This window comes from Salvelinus alpinus, chromosome 23, assembly GCF_045679555.1.
Source record: "Salvelinus alpinus chromosome 23, SLU_Salpinus.1, whole genome shotgun sequence".
Lineage (NCBI taxonomy): Eukaryota > Metazoa > Chordata > Actinopteri > Salmoniformes > Salmonidae > Salvelinus > Salvelinus alpinus.
In genome coordinates this window covers 48,285,375-48,309,749 of record NC_092108.1, presented here as the reverse complement: position 1 = coordinate 48,309,749, position 24,375 = coordinate 48,285,375, and the positions used below count along the sequence as shown (strand labels likewise).

The window sequence follows — 24,375 nt, the reverse complement described above, 5'->3', positions numbered from 1 at the left end:
GGGAGAATGTAAAACGTCAGCCATGTTCTTCGGCGCCATCTTCGCAATCATTCAGTTGTATTTGTTAAGCTGCAATATGTTCGTTTTTGGTTGACCCCTCCAAATTCACATAGAAGTGAGAGTTATAGATCTGTCATTCTCATTGAAAGCAAGTCTATGAAGCGTTAGATCTGTTCTATGTGCGCTATTTCTATGTTTCACGTTCCTACGGTAATGTTTTGCCTCTTTTATTTTCGATTTTGTACACCAGCTTCAAACAGCTGAAAATAAAATCTTTTGGGTTATGGAAAATATATCTCACAGCGGTTTAGACGGCACAATGATTTTCGACACAATGACTGAAATTTTGCAAGCAGGAAATGGCGGAGCGATTTCTGCATAGTGCATCTTTAAGTGCAGTTTTGGATGTGTTCACACCTATGTTGAATTTGTTATCCAAAACACTTTATTATGTTTTTTTTTTTTTTGTATTGCTGCCAAAGTGCTCAAACTGTACTCTGAAGCAACATTTAAACTATACTCAGCAATATTGAATCATCATACTGTACATAGAGGAACAAGTTCCTGCATAGAGACCTCAATAACAACAACATTTTAATCTGTCAAGACTGCCCCTATTAGCTCTTCCCAATTTGTGCCCTCACTTGAGGTATTTCCACGCTGGAAAGAGGCAACAGTGACAATCTATTCTGATTTGAGTTCTGTGATATCTGTAAGGTTGCCTTGTATGATGTCATATGATTAAGTCTGCCTTTAAGGGCTTCAAACACCTTTTATTCTCTGTTGAAACCGCATAACTAATTCAATTAATTGCAGATTAAAGGAAACTGCGCTGCAGTTCCACTCGGAATGTTTGTTGTATACAGAGGGTAAAAGGGCTAAACAGCCATACCTATCCAGGTAATAATAATAATAATGATGATGATGATAATGATAATAATTCATTTTAACGGTTGTGCATTTGTTGCACCCAAAGTGCTACACAGCATAATCAAAAAGTACAAAAGAGGTATGGTGAGGTGGGACAGGGGTGGTTGTGGGGCTGCTGTAATGTGTAAGACAGGGGATGTTGATCAGCTCTTCCCTCGCCTGTCTTTGTGGAAAGAATGAAAGCAATGAAACCATGGCCCCTGAAGCTGCTGCACCCCCAGCTGAGACTGCTGTGGCCCCGGAGGCAACAGTTGAGACTGCTGTGGCCCCGGAGGTCCTTGGGACTGAGACCTCAGATGCCACAGAGGCAGCGCCCGAGGCAGGTGAGATCCAGGAGCCTTCTCCCTCGACTAGTGAGGCTGAGGCAGCCGAGAGTGCCACCAGCCCTGGAGAGGAGAAGCCTGATGTGAGTGACAGTTAGCTATTATATACAGTAACTGTGAAATAGCACGCTCATCATCACAAGCATGGGTCATTCCCCAGCCATCTATGGTCCAAGTCATCACTATAGGCATAGTTGTATGCCACTGTTTAAGTGAACCTTTTCATCACCGTCATCATCATCATATTTATTATCATCGTCATTTTTACCGTCGTCGTCATCATCATCAATATTTTCATATTTGTCAATATCATCATCAGTGTTTTCATCATCGTCGTCATCATCATCAGTGTTTTCACCTTTGTCATTATCATGATCATCGTTATCATCCCATTCATCATTTCCGTGGAGATGCTTTCTGATTTCACATGTTTTATAATTATTACTTTGCAATTACCGACACCTTCCTTGTCATTCAATAATGTCCTCCTTGATTTTAAAACTTCCCGTTTTAAACCCTGGTACTTTTTGTTTTGACATCAATCCACTCCACAACTCCCATTTCTTGTTTTATAACAAATCCGTACGTTATGACAGGATTCAAGTCTTAAATATGACATTCTTCTCTAACTCACTCTTGGTAAAGTCCACTGTGGGGTCTCCAGTGACATCTGCAGAGCCTGAGGGGGCTGCACCAACTGAGGTACGTGTAAGATCCTCCCCTTTGTCCACTCACGCCCTCCCACTACTGTTCTGTGACTCGGTTCTGTGAGTGTTACATCGAAGTCCAACTTATTTCAGTCGCCGGGCCCAAACCCTACCATCACCATTGTCAAAGTGTCATGAGGTTGAGCGATTGTCCGTGTCGAGACTTTGTGAATAACTGATTGTATTGAGTGCATCATAGTCATCTTGGGTGGGAAATGTGTGTGTGTCTGTGTCGGGAATGTGATTGAAGAATTAGGGTGGCATTTTTAATGATCTACTATATGTTTCTGTTGAGATGTCATGCATGCACATACATAAAACATTTTGTATTCTACTATTCTTGTGTATTCCAAAATATGATTAGTGCTCATGTTCTGTTCCTATGAGGCTGGTATGTGTTGTTTTATACATTGTGACAGACTTGTTATATTTGAGTGTATATTGTAGTGAACTGTTCAAACCTAGTCAAGGTTTGAACCCGGGTCAAGCTCTAGCCACATTACAAAGAGACACACTACATCACCAAAAGTATGTGGACACCTGCTCGTCTAACATCTCGTTCCAAAATCATGGGCATTGATATGAAGTTGATCTCCACTTTGCTGCTATAACAGCCTCCACTCTTCTGGGAAGGCTTTCTGTATGGACCTTGCTTTGTGCACAGGGGCATTGTCATGCTGAAACCAGAAAGGGCCTTCCCCAAACTGTTGCCACAAAGTTGGAAGCACAGAATCATCTAGAATGTCATTGAATGCTGTAGCGTTAAGATTTCCCTTCATTGGAACTAAGGGGCTAGCCCGAACCATGAAAAACAGCCCCAGACCATTATTCCTCCTCCACCAAACTTTACAGTTGGCACTAAGCAATGGGTCAGGTAGAGTTCTCCTGGCATCCACCAAACCCAGATTTGTCCCTCGGACTGCCAGATACTGAAGCGTGATTAATCATTAGTCCTGCCTGGCATTGTGGCATTGTGCATGGTGCATTGTGCATGGTGATCTTAGGCTTGCTCCCGACGAACAGTTCTAGTGCTGACGTTGCTTCCAGATGCAGTTTGGAACTCTGTAGTGAGTGATGCAGCCGAGGAAAGACGATTTTGACGAGCTACGCGGTTCAGCACTCTGCGGTCCCATTCTGTGAGCTTGTGTGGCCTACCACTTTTTGGCTGAGCCGTTGTTGCTCCTAGACGTTTCCTCTTCACAATAACAGCACTTACAGTTGACCGGGGCAGCTCTAGTACGGCAGAAATTTGACAAACTAACTTGATGGATAGGTGGCATTCTATGATGGTGCCACGTTGAAAGTCATTGAGATCGTCAGTAAGGCCATTCTAATGCCAATGTTTGTCTATGGAGATTGCAACGGGTGTGGCTGACATAGCCGAATCTACTAATTTGAAGGGGTGTCCACATACGTTTGTATATATTGGGTATGTGCCTTGGGGAGTTGCTGATTTACGAAGGGTAATTACAATTGCTGTGTGCATATGGCTCTTATTGTCATGCTTGACATGGGAGTGGAGGAAATGTCTGTATATCCATTTACTTTCTTCCATGTGCCAACCATGTATCAAAACGACTTAAAAAAGATGAGTAGCCTTATTTTCATTCCATTGATTTTAGATTTTCCTTGATTTAGATGCTCATTTAAAAAAAATAAAAAAATTGAACAAGAGTATATTCCACTGAATATAATAATTATATAATAACCACAGAATCTGTGCAGAATCTTGATACACCAAGATAGCCTTTACCTTGAAAAAATGGACCAAACATTTCCTTGCCAACACAGCAATGACTGGATGCAACGATTCCTCAAAGCCTGCATCTCAGTACTTCACGTTCTGCACTTGCATGAATGCTATACTAACAATATCAATGAAAAGGAGAAGCGTTGTTATGTACGTACGTAATTGATGCAGATTAAGCTCAATATATCAAATGCAAACTCAATGCTAAAGGCTGTACTGAAGAAGCTTAGGTAGCTAGCTAGGTGCATTAAAACCTCTTTCTGCGCTTAGATCCTCCCAGTTGAAGAGGCTGAAAAAGCATCCCCCAGCGAAGCAGCTCCCCCGGTAACTATAACTTATGCCAAATTTGGCAAAAAGGAAGCTAAAATCATATTTGGCCGAGTGTCTTGCGTGAGTTTGAACCTCAAGTCATATTTTACAATGTTTTGTAGAATCTTAAACATTCAGTTGTATTTGACACAGTGTCTCATATAAGCTTTAAGGTTGAGTCATACAGGACAGAGTGGTATGACATTGAGGTCTGACTCACTCCAAAGTACACAGAGGATGCTATTAAAACAAACCCATAATCCCACAAACCTTGGATTTCATGTGCCATTCGAAATGAGCATTTATACTGTAGAAATTTCACTCAATGTATAGTGTGACATAAATTGTCACTTTCCATCATTAACTAAATGCCTCATCCTGTGGGGCAGGGGAAATAATGTTTTTTTCAGACAACAGTATTCACCAAATTCTGGGTTTGTGTGAATAGCACCCAGTCTCATATGAGCTTGGCTATATCCCCAAACCCCTGTTCCATGTATTCCACATAAAGCTCCATGCTTTAAAATCCCAGAATCTAACATAAATTGATAGTTACGTCACACAGTTATGCCACATTACAAATCATTATAGAGCATGATATACGGTTATAAATGATTTGTGAAGCATCTATGTAGTGTTTATGAAGCCTATATAAAGGCTTTATGAAGCCTTCATAAGATGCACTTTAAATAAAGCAGGGCCCAGGTCCCTATAGCAAAGGAACCAATGCCTTGGGAAATGGAAATGTATCTTCAGCCATCAGAAGTCTCAACCTTTTGAATCTTGAAATTCCACAATGTTATATACTCTCATATACTGTACATATGAGTTGAAATATCAAAATGCTATATTGATTTAGAAGTATAACAAATAGGTCACAGGCGGTTGGTGGCAGCTTAATTGGTGAGGACAGGGTCATAGTAATGGCAGGAACAGAATAAATGGAATGGTATCGAACACGTCAAACATGTTTTCCATGTTTGATACCATTCCATTCCAACCATTTATTATGAGCTATCCACCTGTGACATAGGTGTACACAAAATTAAATGAAACATAACAAATAACTTGAAATAACCAATCTAAATCTGGAGAGTCGAGAGAGGCCATCCTCGAGGCTTGAAAATATTTTTTTCCCCCAGATGTTCTTGTGATTGTGAATCAACTCTCTTTTGTACGTAGGAATCCGTTCCGACCCCGGAGGAAATGAAGGAGTCCCCTGTGGAGGAGACTCCGGTAATTATTATCCCAAGATTCCCAACCCACATTCCCAAAACCCTAATATCCATGATCCCACATTTGCCTTATTCAACACAGCTCAGTAATTGGGACCTTATTGGGTCCTGTCCGAAAGTCCATTGATTCACTTAAGCCTGAAATAAGCTCCAGAAAATAGTAGTGATTTTTGTGGTTATACTTTACTTTCATATTACAAGGTATATGTTCTAAGAGCATAGTACAAGGGCATGAGGCATTCAAATGTAAAGGCCCACCTCAGAGGAAGTTGCTGCACTTATTTAGAGTAATTCCTGTCCTAGATCAGAAATTATTGTTTAGGTTCCACCTCGAAAACTGACGCAGGCTGCTAATACATATTCAGAAATTGAGGGTGGGAACGTTGTGGTGATTTCCACATGTAGCAGAGAAATAACAACAAATAAGTCACTGACTGACAGTTGGCAGTTTAACTAGCTAGCATGCTAACCTTAGCCAGCTAATGAAAGTTATTGTGAGCACAATTTTCAGTTAGCACAGGTGATAATAATGATTTCATAATATGAATACCAACCTACCGGTCAAGAGTTCTCAGCTAAACTGTGCCTATACGAGCTGTTGAAATGTTGAGGGTTGACGTTCGTCTGACTCTTGCCATTTGATCATTCCAGTGAAACCAAGTCAGTTTCTAAACGTCATTAATATTTGGACTGCACACAGACAGTGGTGTAAAGTACTTAAGTAAAAATACTTTAAAGTACTACTTAAGTCTTTTTTGGGGGTATCTGTACTTTACTTTTTATATTTTTGACTACTTTTACTTCACTTTTACTTTTACTTTTTACTCCATACATTTTCCCTGACAACCCAAAGTACTCGTTAGATTTTGAATGCTTAACAGGTCAGGGAAATGGTGAAATTGACGCACTTATGAAGAGAACACGTGGTCAACCCTACTGCCTATGGTTTGGCGGACTCACTAAACACAAATGCTTTATTTGTAAATAATGTCTGAGTGTTGGAGTGTGCCCCTGGCTATCCGTACATTTTAAAAACAAGAAAATGGTGCCGTCTGCTTTGCTTAATATATGGAATTTGAAATGATTTATACTTTTACTTTTGAAGTATATTTTAACAATTACATTTACTTTTGATACTTAAGGGTATTTAAAACCAAATACTTTTAGACTTTTACTCCAGTACTATTTTACTGGGTGACTTTCACTTTTACTTGAGTAAGTTTCTATTAAGGTATCTATACTTTTACTCAAGTATGACAATTCGGTACTTTTCCCACCACTGCACACAGACATGACCAAATAGCTATATTGTTTGTTCTCTCTGTTATCATTTCAGCAAGCTAGCTAGCTATATATCAATGCATTATCTAAATTGTACAACTATATATCAATGCATTATCTAAATTGTACAACTATATATCAATGCATTATCTAAATTGTACAACTATATATCAATGCATTATCTAAATTGTACAAATATATAGCAATGCATTATCTAAATTGTACAACTATATATCAATGCATTATCTAAATTGTACAACTATATATCAATGCATTATCTAAATTGCGGCCGCAAATCAGCCATAGAAATAAAAAGAATATAAGCTCCGGTAATATGGATAGCCTAACTATTGAACGGTTTGGAGATTGCTCTTTAGGATTAATAATATGTTATGTGCAAATGTACAAACCCTGCACACCCACGGCACCGTGCCAAGCAAAACGAATTAGCCTAAAACGTTAATGGTCAAAACCATTCATCTTGGGGCGACGGGGGACCGGGGATCTAAAATGCAATCATATCACACAATTTTACCATTTATACTGAACAGAAATATAAACTCAACATGCAACAATTTCAAGTTTCAGTTCATATAAAGAAATCAGTCAATTGAAATAAATAAATTACGTCCTAATCTATTGATTTCACATGACTGGGAATACAGATATGCATCTGTTGGTCACAGATACCTTTAAAAAAAAAAAATAATAATTGAGGCGTGGATCAGAAAACCAGTCAGTATCTGGTGTGACCACCATTTGCCTCATGCAGCGCAACACACCTCCTTCGTATAGAGTTGATCAGGATGTTGATTGTGGCTGTGGAATGTTGTCCCACTCCTCTTCAATGGCTGTGTGAAGTTCCTGGATATTGGCGGGAACTGGAACACACTGTCGTACACGTTGATCCAGAGCATCCCAAACATGCTCAATGGGTGACATGTCTGGTGAGTATGCAGGCCATGAAAGAACTGGGACATGTTCAGCTTCCAGGAAATGTGTACAGATGCTGCGACATGGGACCGTGCATTATTATGTTGAAACATGAGGTGATGGTGGCGGATGAATGACACGACAACGGTCCGTATCTCTGTGCATTCAAATTGCCATCGATAAAATGTCATAGTGTTCGTTGTCTGTAGCTTATGCCTGCTCATACCATAACCACACCGCCACCATAGGGCACTCTGTTCACAACGTTGACGTCAGCAAACAGCTCGCCCACACAACGCCATACACGTGGTCTGCGGTTGTGAGGCCGGTTGGACTTCTCTAAAATGATTTTGGATGCAGCTTATGGTACATTCTCTGGCAAAAGCTCTGGTGGACATTCTTGCAGTCAGCATGTCAATTGCAAACATCTGTGGCATTGTGTTGTGTAATAAAACTGCACATTTGAGTGGCCTTTTATTGTCCCCAGCACAAGGTGCACCTGTGTAATTATCATGCCGTTTAATCAGCTTCTTGATATGCCACACCTCTCATTTTGGCTTAACATTTTAGAGAAATAAGCTTTTTGTGCTTTTGGAACATTTCCGGGATCTTTTATTTCAGCTCATGAAACATGACACCAACACTTTACATGTTGCGTTATAGTATTTTTGTTCAGTGTAAAAAATTTTTTTTATTTTTTATTCAGACTAGCTCAAATATAAGTGAAACTTGACAAATTTGTATTTATTAAGGATCCCCATTAGCTGGTGCAAAGGCAGCAGCTACTCTTCCTGGGGTCCAAACATATTAAGGCACTTACATTACACATAAAACAAAAGATAAAACAGTACATCATATAACATTATTACATCACTATATATCTACAATAAAACATTTACAATACCACCATACAACAATATTACAATGTACGTGTGTGTAGAGTGCGTGTGATAGCATGCGTGTGTCTGTATCTGTGAGTCTCTTCACAGTCCATGCTGTTCCATAAGATGTATTTTTATCCGTTTAAAAAAAATCTGATTCTACTGCTTGCATCAGTTGCCTGATGTGGAATAGAGTTTCGTGTAGTCATGTCTCTTTGTAGTACTGTGCGCCTCCAATGGTCTGTTTTGGACTTTGGGGTTGTGAAGAGACCTCTGGTGGCATGTCTTGTGGGGTATGCATGGGTGTCTGAGCTGTGTGCTAGTAACAGACAGCTCGGTGCATTCAGCTTGTCAACACCTCTTACAAAAACAAGTATGGATGAAGTCAATCTCTCCTCCACTTTGAGCCGTGAGAGAATGACATGCATATCATTAATGATAGCTCTCCATGTACATTTAGGGGCCAGCTGTGTTGCCCTGTTCTCTAAGCCATCTGCAATTTTGCTAAGTCCCTCTTTGTGGCACCTGACCACACGACTGAACAGTGGTCCATGTGTGACAAAACTAGGCCTGTAGGACCTGCCAGGTTGATAGTTTTGTTAAGAAGGCAGAGCAGCGCTTTATTATGGACAGACTTCTCCCCATCTTAGCTACTGTTGTATCAATATGTGTTGACCATGACATTTACATTTACATTTTTACATTTAAGTCATTCACGGGACCACACGTGGTCCCGTGTGGCTCAGTTGGTAGAGCATGGCGCTTGCAACGCCAGGGTTGTGGGTTCATTCCCCACGGGGGGACCAGGATGAATATGTATGAACTTTCCAATTTGTAAGTCGCTCTGGATAAGAGCGTCTGCTAAATGACTTAAATGTAAATGTAAATGTAAATTTAGCAGACGCTCTTATCCAGAGCCACTTACAAATTGGTGCATTCACCTTATGATATCCAGTGGAACAACCACTTTACAATAGTGCATCTAACTCTTTTAAGGGGGAGGGGGGGGTTAGAAGGATTACTTTATCCTATCCTAGGTATTCCTTAAAGAGGTGGGGTTTCAGGTGTCTCCGGAAGGTGGTGATAATATGGTCAGTTTACAATCCAGGGTTACTACAAGCAGTGTAGTCATCTCAACTTGCTAATTTTCCACATTATTCATTACAATATTTATTTCGTTTAGGGTTTAGTGAATGATTTGTTCCAAATACAATGCTTTTAGTTTTTGAAATATTTAGGACTAACTTATTCCTTGCCACCTATTCTGAAACTAACTGTAGCTCTTTGTTAAGTGCTGCAGTCATTTCAGTCGCTGTAGTAGTTGTATAGTGTTGAATCATCCGCATACATAAACACACTGGCTTTACTCAGCCAGTGGCATGTTAGTAAAGATTGAAAAAAGTAAGGGGCCTAGACAGCTGCCCTGGGGATTTCCTGATTCTACATGTATTATGTTGGAGAGGCTTCCATTAAAGAATACCCTCTGTGTTATGTTAGACAGGTAACTCTTTATCCACAATATAGCAGGGGGTGTAAAACATACGTTTTTCCAGCAGCAGAATATGATCGATAATGTCAAAAGCCGCACTGAAGTCTAACAAAACAGCCCCCACAATATTTTTATCATCAATTTCTCCCAGCCAATCATCCGTCATTTGTGTAAGGGCTGTGCTCGTTAAATCTCCTTCCCTACAAGCGTGCTGATTTTTTGGGGTCTATTTATTTACTGTAAAATAGCATTGTATATGGTCAAACAAAAACATTTCTAAAAGTTTACTAAGAGTTGGTAACAGGCTGATTGGTCGGCTATTTGAATCAGTGAAGGGGACTTTGCTATTCTTAGGTAGCGGAATTACTTTTGCTTCCCCCCAGGCCCGAGGGCACACACTCTCTAGTAGGCCTAAATTGAAGATATGGAAAACAGGAGTGGCAATGGATTATGATAATTTGCCAGAAAAAAAGGACTAGTTAGGGTCATAAACCTAGTCTATTTCTAAATTTTCTCCTCTTAAAATCATATTTTAACCCTAACCTTAACCACACAGCTAACCTTAACCACACTGCACACAGGCTGAACAATTTTATACATAGGAAAAGGCACGTAAATCTCATGGAAACATGTGAAGTCACACATTCGGATTAGGCACTTCAAGCCCAAATATATCATACATTGACGACTTACTGACTTAAATCGATGTGCAACATCCTGGGTAAGCTCTGGCCATCGTCTCTCAGCTCGAAAAAGTGTATTTCTACTGGTGTGGGTGTTTAACTATTCAGATTTTTTTTTTTTACAAAATCACTTTGCTTTTGTATTGCCCCCCATTCCACGGTAGACGTTACGTAATTGCTTCCCATTTAGTATTGTGAACTGTCATTAATTGTTGCTGAACCACAAACAACTGCAACAATTATAACTCACATTTCTTGTGAATGCTGCCTTAACACCGCCATGACAAAATCTTTGAAAGTTATTCGTCGTTTTCTTATGTAGGAGGTTGCAACTTTACTGAGCGTTCAGATGGATAACTATTCGGTGAAGAACAGACATTGTACTTTGTAATGGAGAACAGGCACTTGTCTTAACTCTTGTTTGATCCGTAGCCTTATGGTGGTTGGTCTGCATCAATAACATCTCTTTGTCTGAACTGTAGGCACCTGTGGATGCTAAAGGTTCTCCTCGGGAAGACACTCTGGTAACAAACTGACTACTGAAAGTTGCATCCCCGTTATCCTCATCGTGGTGATGTATCTGATACCAGCGCTATCACCTAGCATTATTGCTAACACTTTATTTGAATCTGCCTACATAATGTGATCATAATGATGACTTTCTGTGCCATACTGCAGACATGACAAAGCGAACGTCGCAAAAAGTTGTGGCATCTGATTTCCGCTACCTGATCTGTGAGATGTACTGTTCTTTAAATTTGTTTCGCAACAAAAGTACCTGTTTATATAATTTGGGTTTAGGTAAAGTGTTACTGAATGATGGAAATGTTGCCTTGTAGCAGCAGCATGGTATCCGGATTGCTGCACAATGCTCAACATTATGAATATATCATCTACAAGCTTGGTATCAGACTTGTCCCCAAAATGGATCTCCTTTATAGGATACTGTTTTCACATATTGAAAACAAGCTTTTTGCTGTTAATATTTTCTATCAAAAGCCTACTTTCCACATCACTTGACTTGAAACAAACAGTAGCAAGTAGGTTTACAAGTGTGGGTGTTACACCAGTAGCACCATCAAAGACCTAGCCCACTGGGCAAACACTGCTTGGATCAACGTTGTTTCCATGTCATTTCAATGAAATGACATTGAACCAACATGGAGTAGACGTTAAAATGGCATCTGTGCCCAGTGGGAGATGATGATTTGGGCAGATAGTAGATTACAATGTTTGAAATAAATAAATAAACCTTGTGTAATTTTTCCAGATCCTGTTTGTTCATACATACATTGTTATCATCACTTATAACTTTAACCCTTAAATTCAAAAGTCAAAGAGCAGTTCTGATACAATTATGTTTTCGGTGTTGTTATAGACGGGTTAGCTGGCAACGTCACGGAAACGATGTGTACGCTTCAATGGGGCAGAAGTCTGTATGTTGTGATTCTGGATGGCGAGATAGCAACTATGACAAGAAGCAGCCACGTGGGGAATTGTAGGTGGCTCTTTTCAGCTAGTTGTATCTTGTTCTTGATACCATGTCTTGTTTTGAGGTGTCTTGACTGATGTCACGTCTATGCTAATATGGCTAAAATTCATTAGCTAGCTAACCAACAATAACATTGGAGACGAAATATAGTTTACAAGTTGTCAATAACCTAAGCCAACCCCGTCTGTTTTGCCCTATAGTTGCGCACGCGGCGGTTTTGTTGCTAAACAACCAACCTGTCTATGCTCTATAGATTTTATGTTCATATATTGTTTTGTATTGAATAGTGCTGTTTTGCCGTATATATTTTGTATTTATATATTGTGTTGTTTTCTGGTGGTTACACTATCTTTTGCAGTGCTGCTAGTAGGGGAGACCAGGGGCAATTGTAACATTGGCCAATTGTAACACATTGAATTTTTTCAAACAGAAACAAGCTAGTGTGTTGAAACTCACTCAGTATATGCCAATTTAAGTTCTCTCCCTGCTCGAAATTGTTCAGTCAAATATCTCACTATTTGCTTGTTTTAACATTTGCCCATAGGTTTTTAGGGGTGAAAGTAGTTTTTTCCACTACCTGTATATATTTTTTTACTGTCCTGGGCATTAATGTCCAAGAATTCAAACTACCATAATTTTCATCACAATATGTTGGCTTAACACTGACAAGTGTCACTATTAGTGTCTCTTGCAAGGCACATAATGTTTTTTCATGGCTGCTAGGGTTGGGGTGCAATTGTAATGCAAGCAGCCAAATGTTGAAAGTGATTTTAACTTTAAGATGGTATTATTTATACAAATACTAACATAAAATAGCCTTGGGGTCCTGTAGAGTGCCAAAGAATTTAAAACGGATATGATCTGTGCAACATCAGACTATTCGAGATGTTTTGAGCGTAACCGAATGGGGTTGTTACGGTAAACATTGGTTACGTACATAAAAATACTTATATTTATTGAAAAATCATTACATACTGTATGTCTATGATATGATAATTCATGAACTCAAATGTTTTTTAAGTTAAGTGAGTTTATTTGATTTATTTTTTTTAGGTGTTACATTTGACCCCAGCTACTGCTACACTTCCTCTGGCACGGGGAAAATGTAACGTCCAGACTTTTTGGATTCAAATCAATATTGTGATCGGACGGTCTTATGTACAGACCTATAAATGGTATGAATGATTAGGAGACAGATGTACATAACTTGCCTAGTTTCAAGTAGTCTTTGAGCAGTAGAGAAAATACCCCAAAAATCTCCCAAACTTCTCACATTATGAACTGTAAAATAATGTTGTCACCTTATTGTTTATTTGTTTATTTTTTGTATTTTTTGTATTTTTTACTGTGTATTCATTTGTGGTGATCGCTTCCATACTGTATTTGTTGGAAATTACATTTTCTATCAAATGCCATACAGATCGATGACAATCTAATTCCATTTGAGTGGGAATCTATTCCCACCTTTATAAATGCCTCTTTTCTGAATACCATAGAAAGGAATAACCTTCCCAAGGTTACCTTCCCAAGGTTATTCCCTTGGGAATAACCTTCCCAAGTTCTCTCACGTCACCCCGCTCCTCCGCTCTCTCCACTGGCTTCCAGTTGAAGCTCGCATCCGCTACAAGACCATGGTGCTTGCCTACGGAGCTGTGAGGGGAACGGCACCTCCGTACCTTCAGGCTCTGATCAGGCCCTACACCCAAACAAGGGCACTGCGTTCATCCACCTCTGGCCTGCTCGCCTCCCTACCTCTGAGGAAGTACAGTTCCCGCTCAGCCCAGTCAAAACTATTCGCTGCTCTGGCACCCCAATGGTGGAACAAACTCCCTCACGACGCCAGGTCAGCGGAGTCAATCACCACCTTCCGGAGACACCTGAAACCCCACCTCTTTAAGGAATACCTAGGATAGGATAAAGTAATCCTTCTAACCCCCCCCCTCCCCCTTAAAAGAGTTAGATGCACTATTGTAAAGTGGTTGTTCCACTGGATATCATAAGGTGAATGCACCAATTTGTAAGTCGCTCTGGATAAGAGCGTCTGCTAAATGACTTAATTGTAAATGAATAATCCCCCATATTTTCAACGGTATAAGAATAAGAGCAAACTCATTTGTCCTCATGCGCTGAGATGCTCTGACTCATTGACTAAATCAAATCAAATAATTGTATTTGTCACATGCGCCGATTACAACAGGTGTAGTTAAAACCTAACCTTACAGTGAAATGCTTACTTACAAGCCCTTAACCAACAATGCAGTTTTAAGAAAAATAATGTTAAGTAAAAAATAGATAAGAAAAAATAATTATAATAATTACAATTAATTAAAGAGCAGTCGTAAAATAACAGTAGCGAGGCTATATACAGGGGTGCCGGTACAGAGTCAATGTGCGGGGACACCGGTTAGTCGAGATAATTGAGGAAATATGTACATGTAGGTAGAGTTAAAGTGACTATGCATAGATCATAAACAGAGAGAAGCAGCAGAGTAAAGAGGGGGGGGGGGGCACAATGCAAATAGTCTGGGTAATCATTTGATTAGCTGTTCAGGAGTGTTATGTCTTGGGGGTAGAAGCTGTTAAGAAACCTTTTGGTTCTAGACTTGGCACTCCGGAACCGCTTGCCGTGTGGTAGCAGAGACAACAGTCTATGACTAGGGCTGGAGTCTTTGACAATTTGTAGGGCCTTCCTCTGACACCGCCTGGTATAGAGATCCTGGATGGCAGGAACCTTGGCCCCAGTGATGTACTGGGCCGTTCGCACTACCCTCTGTAGTGCCTTGCGGTCGGAGGCCGAGCAGTTGCCATACCAGGAAGTGATGCAAACAGTCAGGATGCTCTCTGGTGCAGCTGTAGACATTTTTGAGGATCTGAGAACCCATGCCAAATCTGTTCAGTCTCCTGAGGGGCAATAGGCTTTGTCGTGCACTCTTCACGACTGTCTTGGTGTGTTTGGACCATGATAGTTTGTTGGTGATGTAGACAGCAAGGAACTTGAAGCTCTCAACCTGCTCCATTACAGCCCCGTCGATGAGAATGGGGGTGTGCTCGGTCCTCTTTTTCCTGTAGTCCACAATCATCTCCTTTGTCTTGATCACGTTGAGGGAGAGGTTGTTATCCTGACACCATACTGCCAGGTCTCTGACCTCCTCCCTATTGGCTGTCTCAACGTTGTCGGTGATCAGGCCTACCATTGTTGTGTCATCGGAAAACTTAAAGATGGTGTTGGAGTCGTGCCGAGCCATGCAGTCATGAGTGAACAGGAGGGGACAGAGCACGCACCCGAGGGGCCCCCATGTTGAGGATCAGTGTGGCGAATGTGTTGTTACTTACCCTTACCACCTGGGGGCGACCCGCCAGGAAGTCCAGGATCCAGTTGCAGAGGGGGGTGTTCAGTCCCAGGGTCGTTAACTTATTGATGAGCTTTGAGGGCACTATGGTGTTGAACGCTGAGCTGTAGTCATTGAATATCATGCTCACATAGGTGTCCCTTTTGTCCAGGTGAGAAAGGGCAATGTGGAGTGCAATGGATATTGCATCATCTGTGGATCTGTTGGGGCGGTATGCAAATTGGAGTGGGTCTAGGGTTTCTGGGATAATGGTGTTGATGTGAGCCATGACCAGCCTTTTAAAGCATTTCATGGCTAAAGACGTGAGTGCTATGGGTCGGTAGTCATTTTGGCAGGTTACCTTAGTGTTCTTGGGCACAGGGTCTATAGTGGTCTGCTTGAAACATGTTGGTATTACAGACTCAGTCAGGGACAGGTTGAAAATGTCAGTGAAGACACTTGCCAGTTGGTCAGTGTATGCTCGGAGTACACGTAATCCGTCTGGCCCTGCGTAAACCGTCTGGCCCTGTGAATGTTGACCTGTTTAAAGGTCTTACTCACATCGGCTATGGAGAGCATGATCACACAGTCGTCAGGAACAGCTGGTGCTCTCATGCATGTTTCAGTGTTGCTTGCCTTGAAGTGAGCATAGAAGTAGGTAGGCTTATGTCAGTGGGCAGCTCACGGCTGTGCTTCCCTTTGTAGTCTGTAATAGTCTGCAAGCCCTGCCGCATCCGATGAGCATCGGAGCCGGTGTAGTATGATTCAATCTTAGTCCTGGATTGGCGCTTTGCCCATTTGATGGTTCGTCGGAGGGCATAGCGGGATTTCTTAAAAGCTCCTTGAAAGCGGCAGCTCTACCCTTTAGCTCAGTACGGATGTTGCCTGTAATCCATGGCTTCTGGTTGGGATATGTACGTACAGTCACTGTGGGGACGATGTCATTGATGCACTTATTGATGAAGCCAGTGCCTGATGTGATGTACTCCTCAATGCCATCGGAACAATCCCGGAACATATTCCAGTCTGTGCTAGCAAAACAGTCCTGTAGCTTAGCATCTGCTTCAGCTGACCACTTTTTTTATTGACCAAGTCACTGGTGCTTCCTGCTTTAGTGTTTGCTTGTAAGCAGTAATCAGGAGGCTAGAATGATGGTCAGATTTGCCAAATGGAGGGCGAGAGAGAGCTTTGTACTTATCTCTGTGTGTGGAGTAAAGGTGATCTAGAGTTTTCTCCCTCTGGTTGCACATTTAACATGCTGATAGAAATTTGGTAAAACGGATTTAAGTTTCCCTGCAATAAAGTCCCCGGCCACTAGGGGTGCCGCTTTTGGATGAGCGTTTTCCGTATACAGCACATTGTGTCCGGTCTTAGTGCCAGCATCGGTTTGTGGTGGTAAATAGACAGCTACGAAGAATATACAGTTGAAGTCGGATGTTTACATACAGTTAGGATGGAGTCATTAAAACTCGTTTTTCAACCACTCCCCACATTTCTTGTTAACAAGCTATAGTTTTGGCAAGTCGGATAGGACATCTACTTTGTGCATGACAAGTAATTTTTCCAACAATTGTTTACAGACAGATTATTTCACTTATAACTGTATCACAATTCCAGTGGGTCAGAAGTTTATATACACTAAGTTGACTGTGCCTTTAAACAGCTTGGGAAATTCCAGAAAATGATGTAATGGCTTTAGAAGCTTCTGATACGCTAATTGGCATCATTTGAGTCAATTGGAGGTGTACCTGTGGATGTATTTCAAGGCCGACCTTTAAACTCAGTGCCTCTTTGCTTGACATCATGGGAAAATCAAAAGAAATTAGCCAAGACCTCGAAAAAGAAATTGTAGACCTCAAGTCTGGTTCATCCTTGGGAGCAATTTCCAAACGCCTGAAAGTACCACGTTCACCTGTACAAACAATAGTACGCAAGTATAAACACCATGGGACCACACAGCCGTCATACCGCTCGGGAAGGAGACGCGTTCTGTCTTCTTGAGATGAACTTACTTTGGTGCGAAAAGTGCAAATCAATCCCAGAACAACAGCAAAGGACCTTGTAAAAATGCTGGAGGGAACAGGTAAAAAAGTATCTATATCCACAGTAAAACGGACTGGTGCACTTCACAAAATAGATGGCATCATGAGGCAGGAAAATTATGTGGATATATTGTAGCAACATCTCAAGACATCAGTCAGGAAGTTAAATGGGTCTTCCAAATGGACAATGACCCCAAGCATACTTCCAAAGTTGTGGCAAAATGGCTTAAGGACAACAAAGTTAAGGTATTGGAGTGGCCATCACAAAGCCCTGAACTCAATCCTAGAGAAAATTAGTGGGCAGAACTGAAAAAGCATGTGCGAGCAAGGAGGCCTACAAGCCTGACTCAGTTACACAAGCTCTTTCAGGAGGAATGGGCCAAAATTCACCCAACTTATTGTGGGAAGGTTGTGGAAGGCTACCCAAAACGTTTGACCCAATTAAACAATTTAAAGGCAATGCTACCAGATACTAATTGAGTGTATGTAAACTTCTGACCCACTGGGAATGTGATGAAAGAAATAAAAACTGAAATAATTCATTCTTTCTACTATTATTCCGACATTTCACATTCTTAAAATAAAGTGGTGATCCTAACTGACCTAAAACAGGGAATATTTACTACGATTAAATGTCAGGAATTGTGAAAAACTGAGTTTAAATGTATTTGGCTAACGTGTATGTAAACTTCCGACTTCAACTGTAGATGTAAACTCTCTTGGTAAATAGTGTGGTCTACAGCTTATCATGAAATAGTCTAACTCAGGCGAGTAAAACCTAGAGAATTCCCTGCTATTAGATTTTGTGCACCAGCTGTTCTTTACAAATATACAAAGACCGTCACCCCTTGTCTTACCAGAGGCCCCTGTTCTATCCTGCCGATGCAGCGTAAAACTCACCAGCTGTGTGTTTTTCATGTTGTCGTTCAGCCACGAATCGGTGAAACATAAGATATTACCGTTTTTAATGTCCCGTTGGTAGGATATACGTGATCGTAGTTCGTCTATTTTATTATCCAATGATTGTACGTTGGCTAATAGGACCAATGGTGAAGGCAGATTACCCAGTCGCCATCAGATCTTTAGAAAGCACCCCGACCTACGTCCCAATGTCTCTGTCTCTTTCTACTGCGAATGACGGGGATGAGGGCCTTGTCGGGTGTCTGAAGTAAATCCTTTGCGTCCGACTCGTTAAAGAAAAAATCTTCTTCCAGTACGAGGTGAGTGATTGCTGTCCTGATGTCTAGAAGCTCTTTTCGGTCATAAGAGACGGTGGCAGAAACATTATGTACAAAAAAGTAAGTTACAAATAACGCGAAAAAACACACACAATAGTACAATTGGTTAGGGGGCCTTAAAACAGCAGCCATCACCTCCGGCACCATTGTACAGGATGAGAACATCCGCTGATGACTGGAATACTGCTTGTCGTTAGGGCTGTTGACTTTTTGGTGGTCATCATCACGGTTGTGAACTTACCCACCCCTATTTTATCTTATTGTTAGCTGCCTTGGACAGCTCCACTCCCTTTGCATATTATGTTTTTAAAAGTGAATATGCTACAAAATGTTGGTGCAAACTGTAAATATCTTACCGGTATGTCAGTATACAATGAAAAAATATAATTGGGACCCAGTATTTCTCTTGGTCATGTCCACTGATCCCTCATCGCCTTTCCTTGATGACCTTCGAGGTCTGGTTGCCACCATGTTGTTTACACATGTTGTTTTTGATTAGTGGTCATGAAGGAAAAGAGAGAAGGAAAGGAAGCTTTTTTAGAACTATTGGGATGTACTATAGCCATTGATGTAAACATGGACGGTATTCATGAAAATAGACACTGAAATGTCAACATATTAATCCAATGAAACCAAGTTTGGAAACTATGTGGAACTGTAGTGTGATAATCATTCTATTTATTTCTTGAAGAATATGTTCACTGCCTATGCCTATGTTTTAGCATGTATAAATTTGTGGACTTGTGTGTGTTATTGTGTCTCGTTAACGGGTTTCTTTCCTCACCAGGAGAAGATGCCTATTCCCTCAGTGGTGATTGAGCCAGCCTCCAGCAACGAAGGTGACGATGACCGCGACATTATTGACATTTCCCCTACGACCATCAGCGACAACGGAGTGACCCCGGACACCCAGGCGGCCAAAGAAATCACCACCTCTGACAGCCCACCAGGACTCCCTCCTGGCTTCCTTTACAAGGTTTTCCCTGGTCCACACACACACACACACACACACACACACACACACACACACACACACACACACACACACACACACACACACACACACTCTATCCCACTATACTCCTTTTTTGTGTCAGTCTCCCTCTCACTCTTGCCCTCTCACACACACGCACACACACAAACACCCACAAGAGCTCCCTGATTCACACTATAAGGCTGACCCGAATTGTACTGTGCTGGCTAGGTAGGATATTTTCTTTTCAGTTGGTCTTTCCAGTGACTGTGGTGGATTCATAACCAGGCTTGCCCAATACAGCTGGGCTTTGCTAGGTTTGGCCCTATAGTGTGAAACTGGCAACACTCAAAATAGAATAACTGTATTTTGTTGTATACCGTTATCAACACACACTTGGATGCACACACACACACACACACACGCTCTCATGCTGTATTATGAACTCCTATCCTGTAGGTGGAGACTCTGCATGACTTTGAAGCTGCAAACTCAGACGAGCTGGAGCTGAAGAAAGGTGACGTGGTTCTGGTTGTTCCCACGGCTACAGCAGAGGATCAGGTGAGGAAAAACTCTGTATTCACACTGTATTAAATCAGCTTTAAAATTCTAAAACCTCTATATTAACCCTGTACAAATACTGAGCACTTCACGTCCATAGAATATCATAAATATGGTATAAAATAGAGTGGATCTCAGATCATTGGTAAGTAAAAAAACAAACACAGCATCCCAGTACAGTGACCTGATTCCATGTAACAATATGCCAGATGATCCACTTGGTGGAGCCATAACCATATTGCTTATGCCTCATAGATCTGTGAACACTGAAAGGATAGGCTTTTGCAGAAGTAAAAGGACCAAAATAGAGCTGGGTCCTTGTCTACCTAACACATACACAAATAGAGTAGATTAGCTTTATGTTAGCTACCAGCCTAGTACACAGGCATATCCATGGCCAATCAAATTCACCCCTTGCCTCACTTTCTCTATGTTTTCCAGGATGCGGGTTGGCTTACAGGTATCAAGGAAAGCGAATGGTCGCACCTTGGGGCCAGTGCCCACAAAGGACTCTTCCCAGAAAACTTCACACAGCGCTTGGAGTAACCATCTGAGCCCGGAGAAAAGAGTCGTGGGGGAGGTGAAGGGGCCTGTGTTCTCCAGACAATGTCTAGCCGATCGTCTGCTAACCCGTCTGTGACCTTGTCTGCAAGACAGACCAAGGCCGTCACTAATAGAGGAAATGACACAAACAATCAACAAAAAACAAACCAAGTGTGGATAAACACTAGTACCTGCTCGGAGCATAACGAAAAATAACATGAGCATGATGCGATAGTATGGTCTACCCTTTTTTTGTTTGTTAACCTTTAAGCAGCAGCGAATTGATGTGTGCTTTGTTGGAAGTGTGGTGACCTCCACATGTAAATCCCTTGATCTCCACATGTAAATCCATATCTGTTTCAAGGATAAACTAAAATGAGAAATTCCTCCTGAAAAAAAAAAAAAAGTTACCTTACCTTCTCTGCACCAAGTGTATTGTATTGATTTTGTTGCTCTGCAGCGGAATTTCGAAGAATCTGTAGTGCTATGATCTATCTAACTGTTCTTAAGTGTTACTTTAAGTGTTTTCTTTCTGACATTTCAGCCATAAATGTTACCTTGCATCATTGTTAGTGTTCTCTTGTAGTGTCATGGCTGTATGTGGTGCAGCTGTAGTGATTCTTTTTTTGGGGAGTACTCAGTGTTGACATTGTTCATTGACAAGACATGCTGTGCTCTTGCCCGAACAACAACATAATTGACGTTGAAATTCTGAGCATTGGAATGGGACGTCCGATGCGTTTCCAGCATGAAAAATGATGTTAGTGATGAAGCTGAGATCCAGGAACTGGCAGATGCAGCTTTCTCAAAGTAAAAAAAGAACACTGTAGCTCCCCAACATAAAACGTTAATGTGTATATCCTTATACCTTATATCTGCAATTACATATATACAAGAAACCAAGTCAACCAGTGGAAAGACATATGAAGTTATTTATTTGTGAATGAAATGTTATGATAAATTGTATTTATTTAACTTTATATTTTTAAAGTCTAAGATCACTGGGAAGGTGCTGGGAGAGAAATCAGATATGCAATCTATGTAATTGGTTTATATACTGTAGGGTCACAATAGTCCAACTGTTCAGTATAGCAATGAATATGACGTCACTCCTGTTTTCGTACAGTTAGCCCTCACTGTATAACCTTTTTTTGTGATATACATATCTGTGATTATTTATCTAAAGGTGAATAAAGAATAGTTAATATGTTACAGCTCCTCGTTGATTGGGAATTATTTAAACATCTGGTTCAAATACATGCGTATTTAAGTATTTGTACTTTAAATACTTATTCTCTGGCCAAATCAACTACTTCTATTTGAAGTATTTGAAATTATTTTTCTAATCATTTCCTCTAAATACTATTTGAAACTATTTTCAAAAACTTGTTTCCAAATACCCTGGAGGACCAAACAGACCGGGGTACAAATGCATGGAGTATTTAAATATTTGTATCTGGAAATACACTTGTATCTGAAAATACATGTCAATACTTTCCAAGTGTATTTCCAAATACATTCCAATATTCAACTAGTATTTTTTCAAAGAAAAATATCCAAATACGATTTTTGTTGTTAATGAAAAACAGGAACTTGTGAGTTGCACAGTGTGGCAGGGTCAACGACATTCAATTTACTGCACTTGCGAGAGTCAGACAATACCAAATCAAAGAGCCTACATACTGTAAATGAAGAGTTCCAGAAACGGCTTCTCCAATAGATATTCCCGATCACGCTGTGTAGGTGATGTTATGGCAATGTTGTGTCGCACTGACCTGCTCATGAGCAGCCCGTCAAAAATCAAAGGCACTCCTTCGATATAAAGTTGAAGTAATAACATGTTCAGCTTAAGGCTGAAAATGATCAACTAAGGACAGATCAGCTTCAATACTAGATCAGCTTCAATATTGCAGATGAAGTAGAAGCCACAATTTCAGATTATAAACACTATATCAATTTTACGGACACAGTATATTATACAATAGTTACACTACCGGTCAAAAGTTTTAGAACACCTCCTCATTCAAGGGTTTTTCTTTATTTTAAAAATGTTCGACATTGTAGAATAATAGTGAAGACATCAAAACCATGAAACAACACATGGAATCATATAGTAACCAAAAAAGTGTTAAACAAATCAAAATCCATTTTTTGCTTTTCACACTCATGGCATTCTCTCAACCAGCTTCACCTGGAAAGCTTTTCCAACAGTCTTGAAGGAGTTCCCACATATGTTGAGCACTTGTTGGCTGCTTTTCCTTCACGCTGCGGTCCAACTCATCCCAAACCATCTCAATTGGGTTGAGGTTCGGGTGATTGTGGAGGCCAGGTCATCTGATGCAGCACTCCATCACCCTCCTTCTTGGTCAAATAGCCCTTACACATCCTGAAGGTGTGTTGGATCCAAAAATCTCAAAATTGGACCGATTTCCACCGGTCTATTGTCCATTGCTCGTGTTTCTTGGCCCAAGCAAGTCTCTTCTTCTAATTGGTGTCCTTTAGTAGTGGTTTCTTTGCAGCAATTCGACCATGAAGGCCTGATTCACACAGTCTCCTCTGAACAGTTGATGTTGAGATGTGTCTGTTACTTGAACTCTGTGAAGCATTTATTTGGGCTGCAATCTGAGGTGCAGTTAACTCTAATGAACGTATCCTCTGCAGCAGAGGTAACTCTGAGTCTTCCTTTTGCCATAATATGGACTTGGTCTTTTATCAAATAGGGCTATCTTCTGTATACCACCCCTACCTTGTCACAACAACTGATTGGCTCAAACGCATTAAGGAAAGAAATTCCACAAATTAACTTTTAACAAAGCACACCTGTCAATTGAAATGCATTCCAGGTGACTATGTCATGATGCTGGTTGAGAGAATGCCAAGAGTGTGCAAAGCTGTCATCAAGGCAAAAGGTGGCTACTTTGAACAATCTCAAATAGAAAATACATTTTGATTTGTTTAACTTTTTTGGTTACTACATGATTCCATATGTGTTATTTCATACTTTTGATGTCTTCACTATTATTTTACAATGTAGAAAATAGTAAAAATAAAGAAAAACCCTTGAATGGGTAGGTTTTTGACTGGTACTGTGTACTTAATAATATGTGTGGGAAATTTGTTTTGATTTAGAATGGACCATGATCATGCACCGGACTCAAAACAGGGGCAGGGGGAAAAAAAGAAATGTAATCTACTGTATGCACTTAAATAGTGAATCGACTTCGCTTTTCCTGTGGTTCAGTTTCATAACAGCCAGGTAGGCTATACTCCTGTTGTAAAGAGAAGCAATGTGCTTAATATAAGGAAAGTTGAGAAATATATATTGTAGGCCTAGCCTATAGAAAGCTGATGGGATCCTTCTCTTTTTATTAGAGGCCATCACTCTGTTTTCTCACGCAATTGCATAACCTGTAGACATGTTGTGCAACATGACCTCATGGGCTCTCATGAAGTGATTAGATTTTTGATTACATTTGCATTGGTGTCAGAGTGATTAGAGGGACAATAGAGTGCTGAGTACCAGGCAGTTAGCAACTTACTACCTTGAGACAAGGCTGAGTAGAGCCCACGAAGATCTCCTCCACAGCACGAGCCCAAGGGGGTGCAAAACATGACAGGAAGATCACGTCGGTGACTCAACCCACTCAAGTGGAGTATTGCAAAAAAAGCATGTGAC

The 24,375-nt window shown here is 40.7% G+C and overlaps 1 protein-coding gene across 8 annotated transcripts in view; it reads left to right on the top strand.

Moving 5' to 3' along the window:
• The window catches only part of amph (amphiphysin), a 127,748-nt gene extending 105,835 nt beyond the window's left edge, over positions 1-21,913 (top strand). For 5 of the 8 annotated variants that reach the window (XM_071362611.1, XM_071362609.1, XM_071362608.1 and 2 more), the window contains 7 exons: positions 1,106-1,336; positions 1,899-1,955; positions 3,981-4,034; positions 5,202-5,255; positions 19,410-19,598; positions 20,055-20,156; positions 20,598-21,913. In XM_071362611.1, coding sequence (XP_071218712.1) covers positions 1,106-1,336; positions 1,899-1,955; positions 3,981-4,034; positions 5,202-5,255; positions 19,410-19,598; positions 20,055-20,156; positions 20,598-20,702 — 792 coding nt within the window. In that variant the 3' untranslated portion in view covers positions 20,703-21,913. The remainder of the gene's footprint in view (positions 1-1,105; positions 1,337-1,898; positions 1,956-3,980; positions 4,035-5,201; positions 5,256-19,409; positions 19,599-20,054; positions 20,157-20,597) is intronic. The other 3 variants (XM_071362612.1, XM_071362610.1, XM_071362607.1) reach the window with 2 other exon arrangements.
• Positions 21,914-24,375: the final 2,462 nt, after the last annotated feature.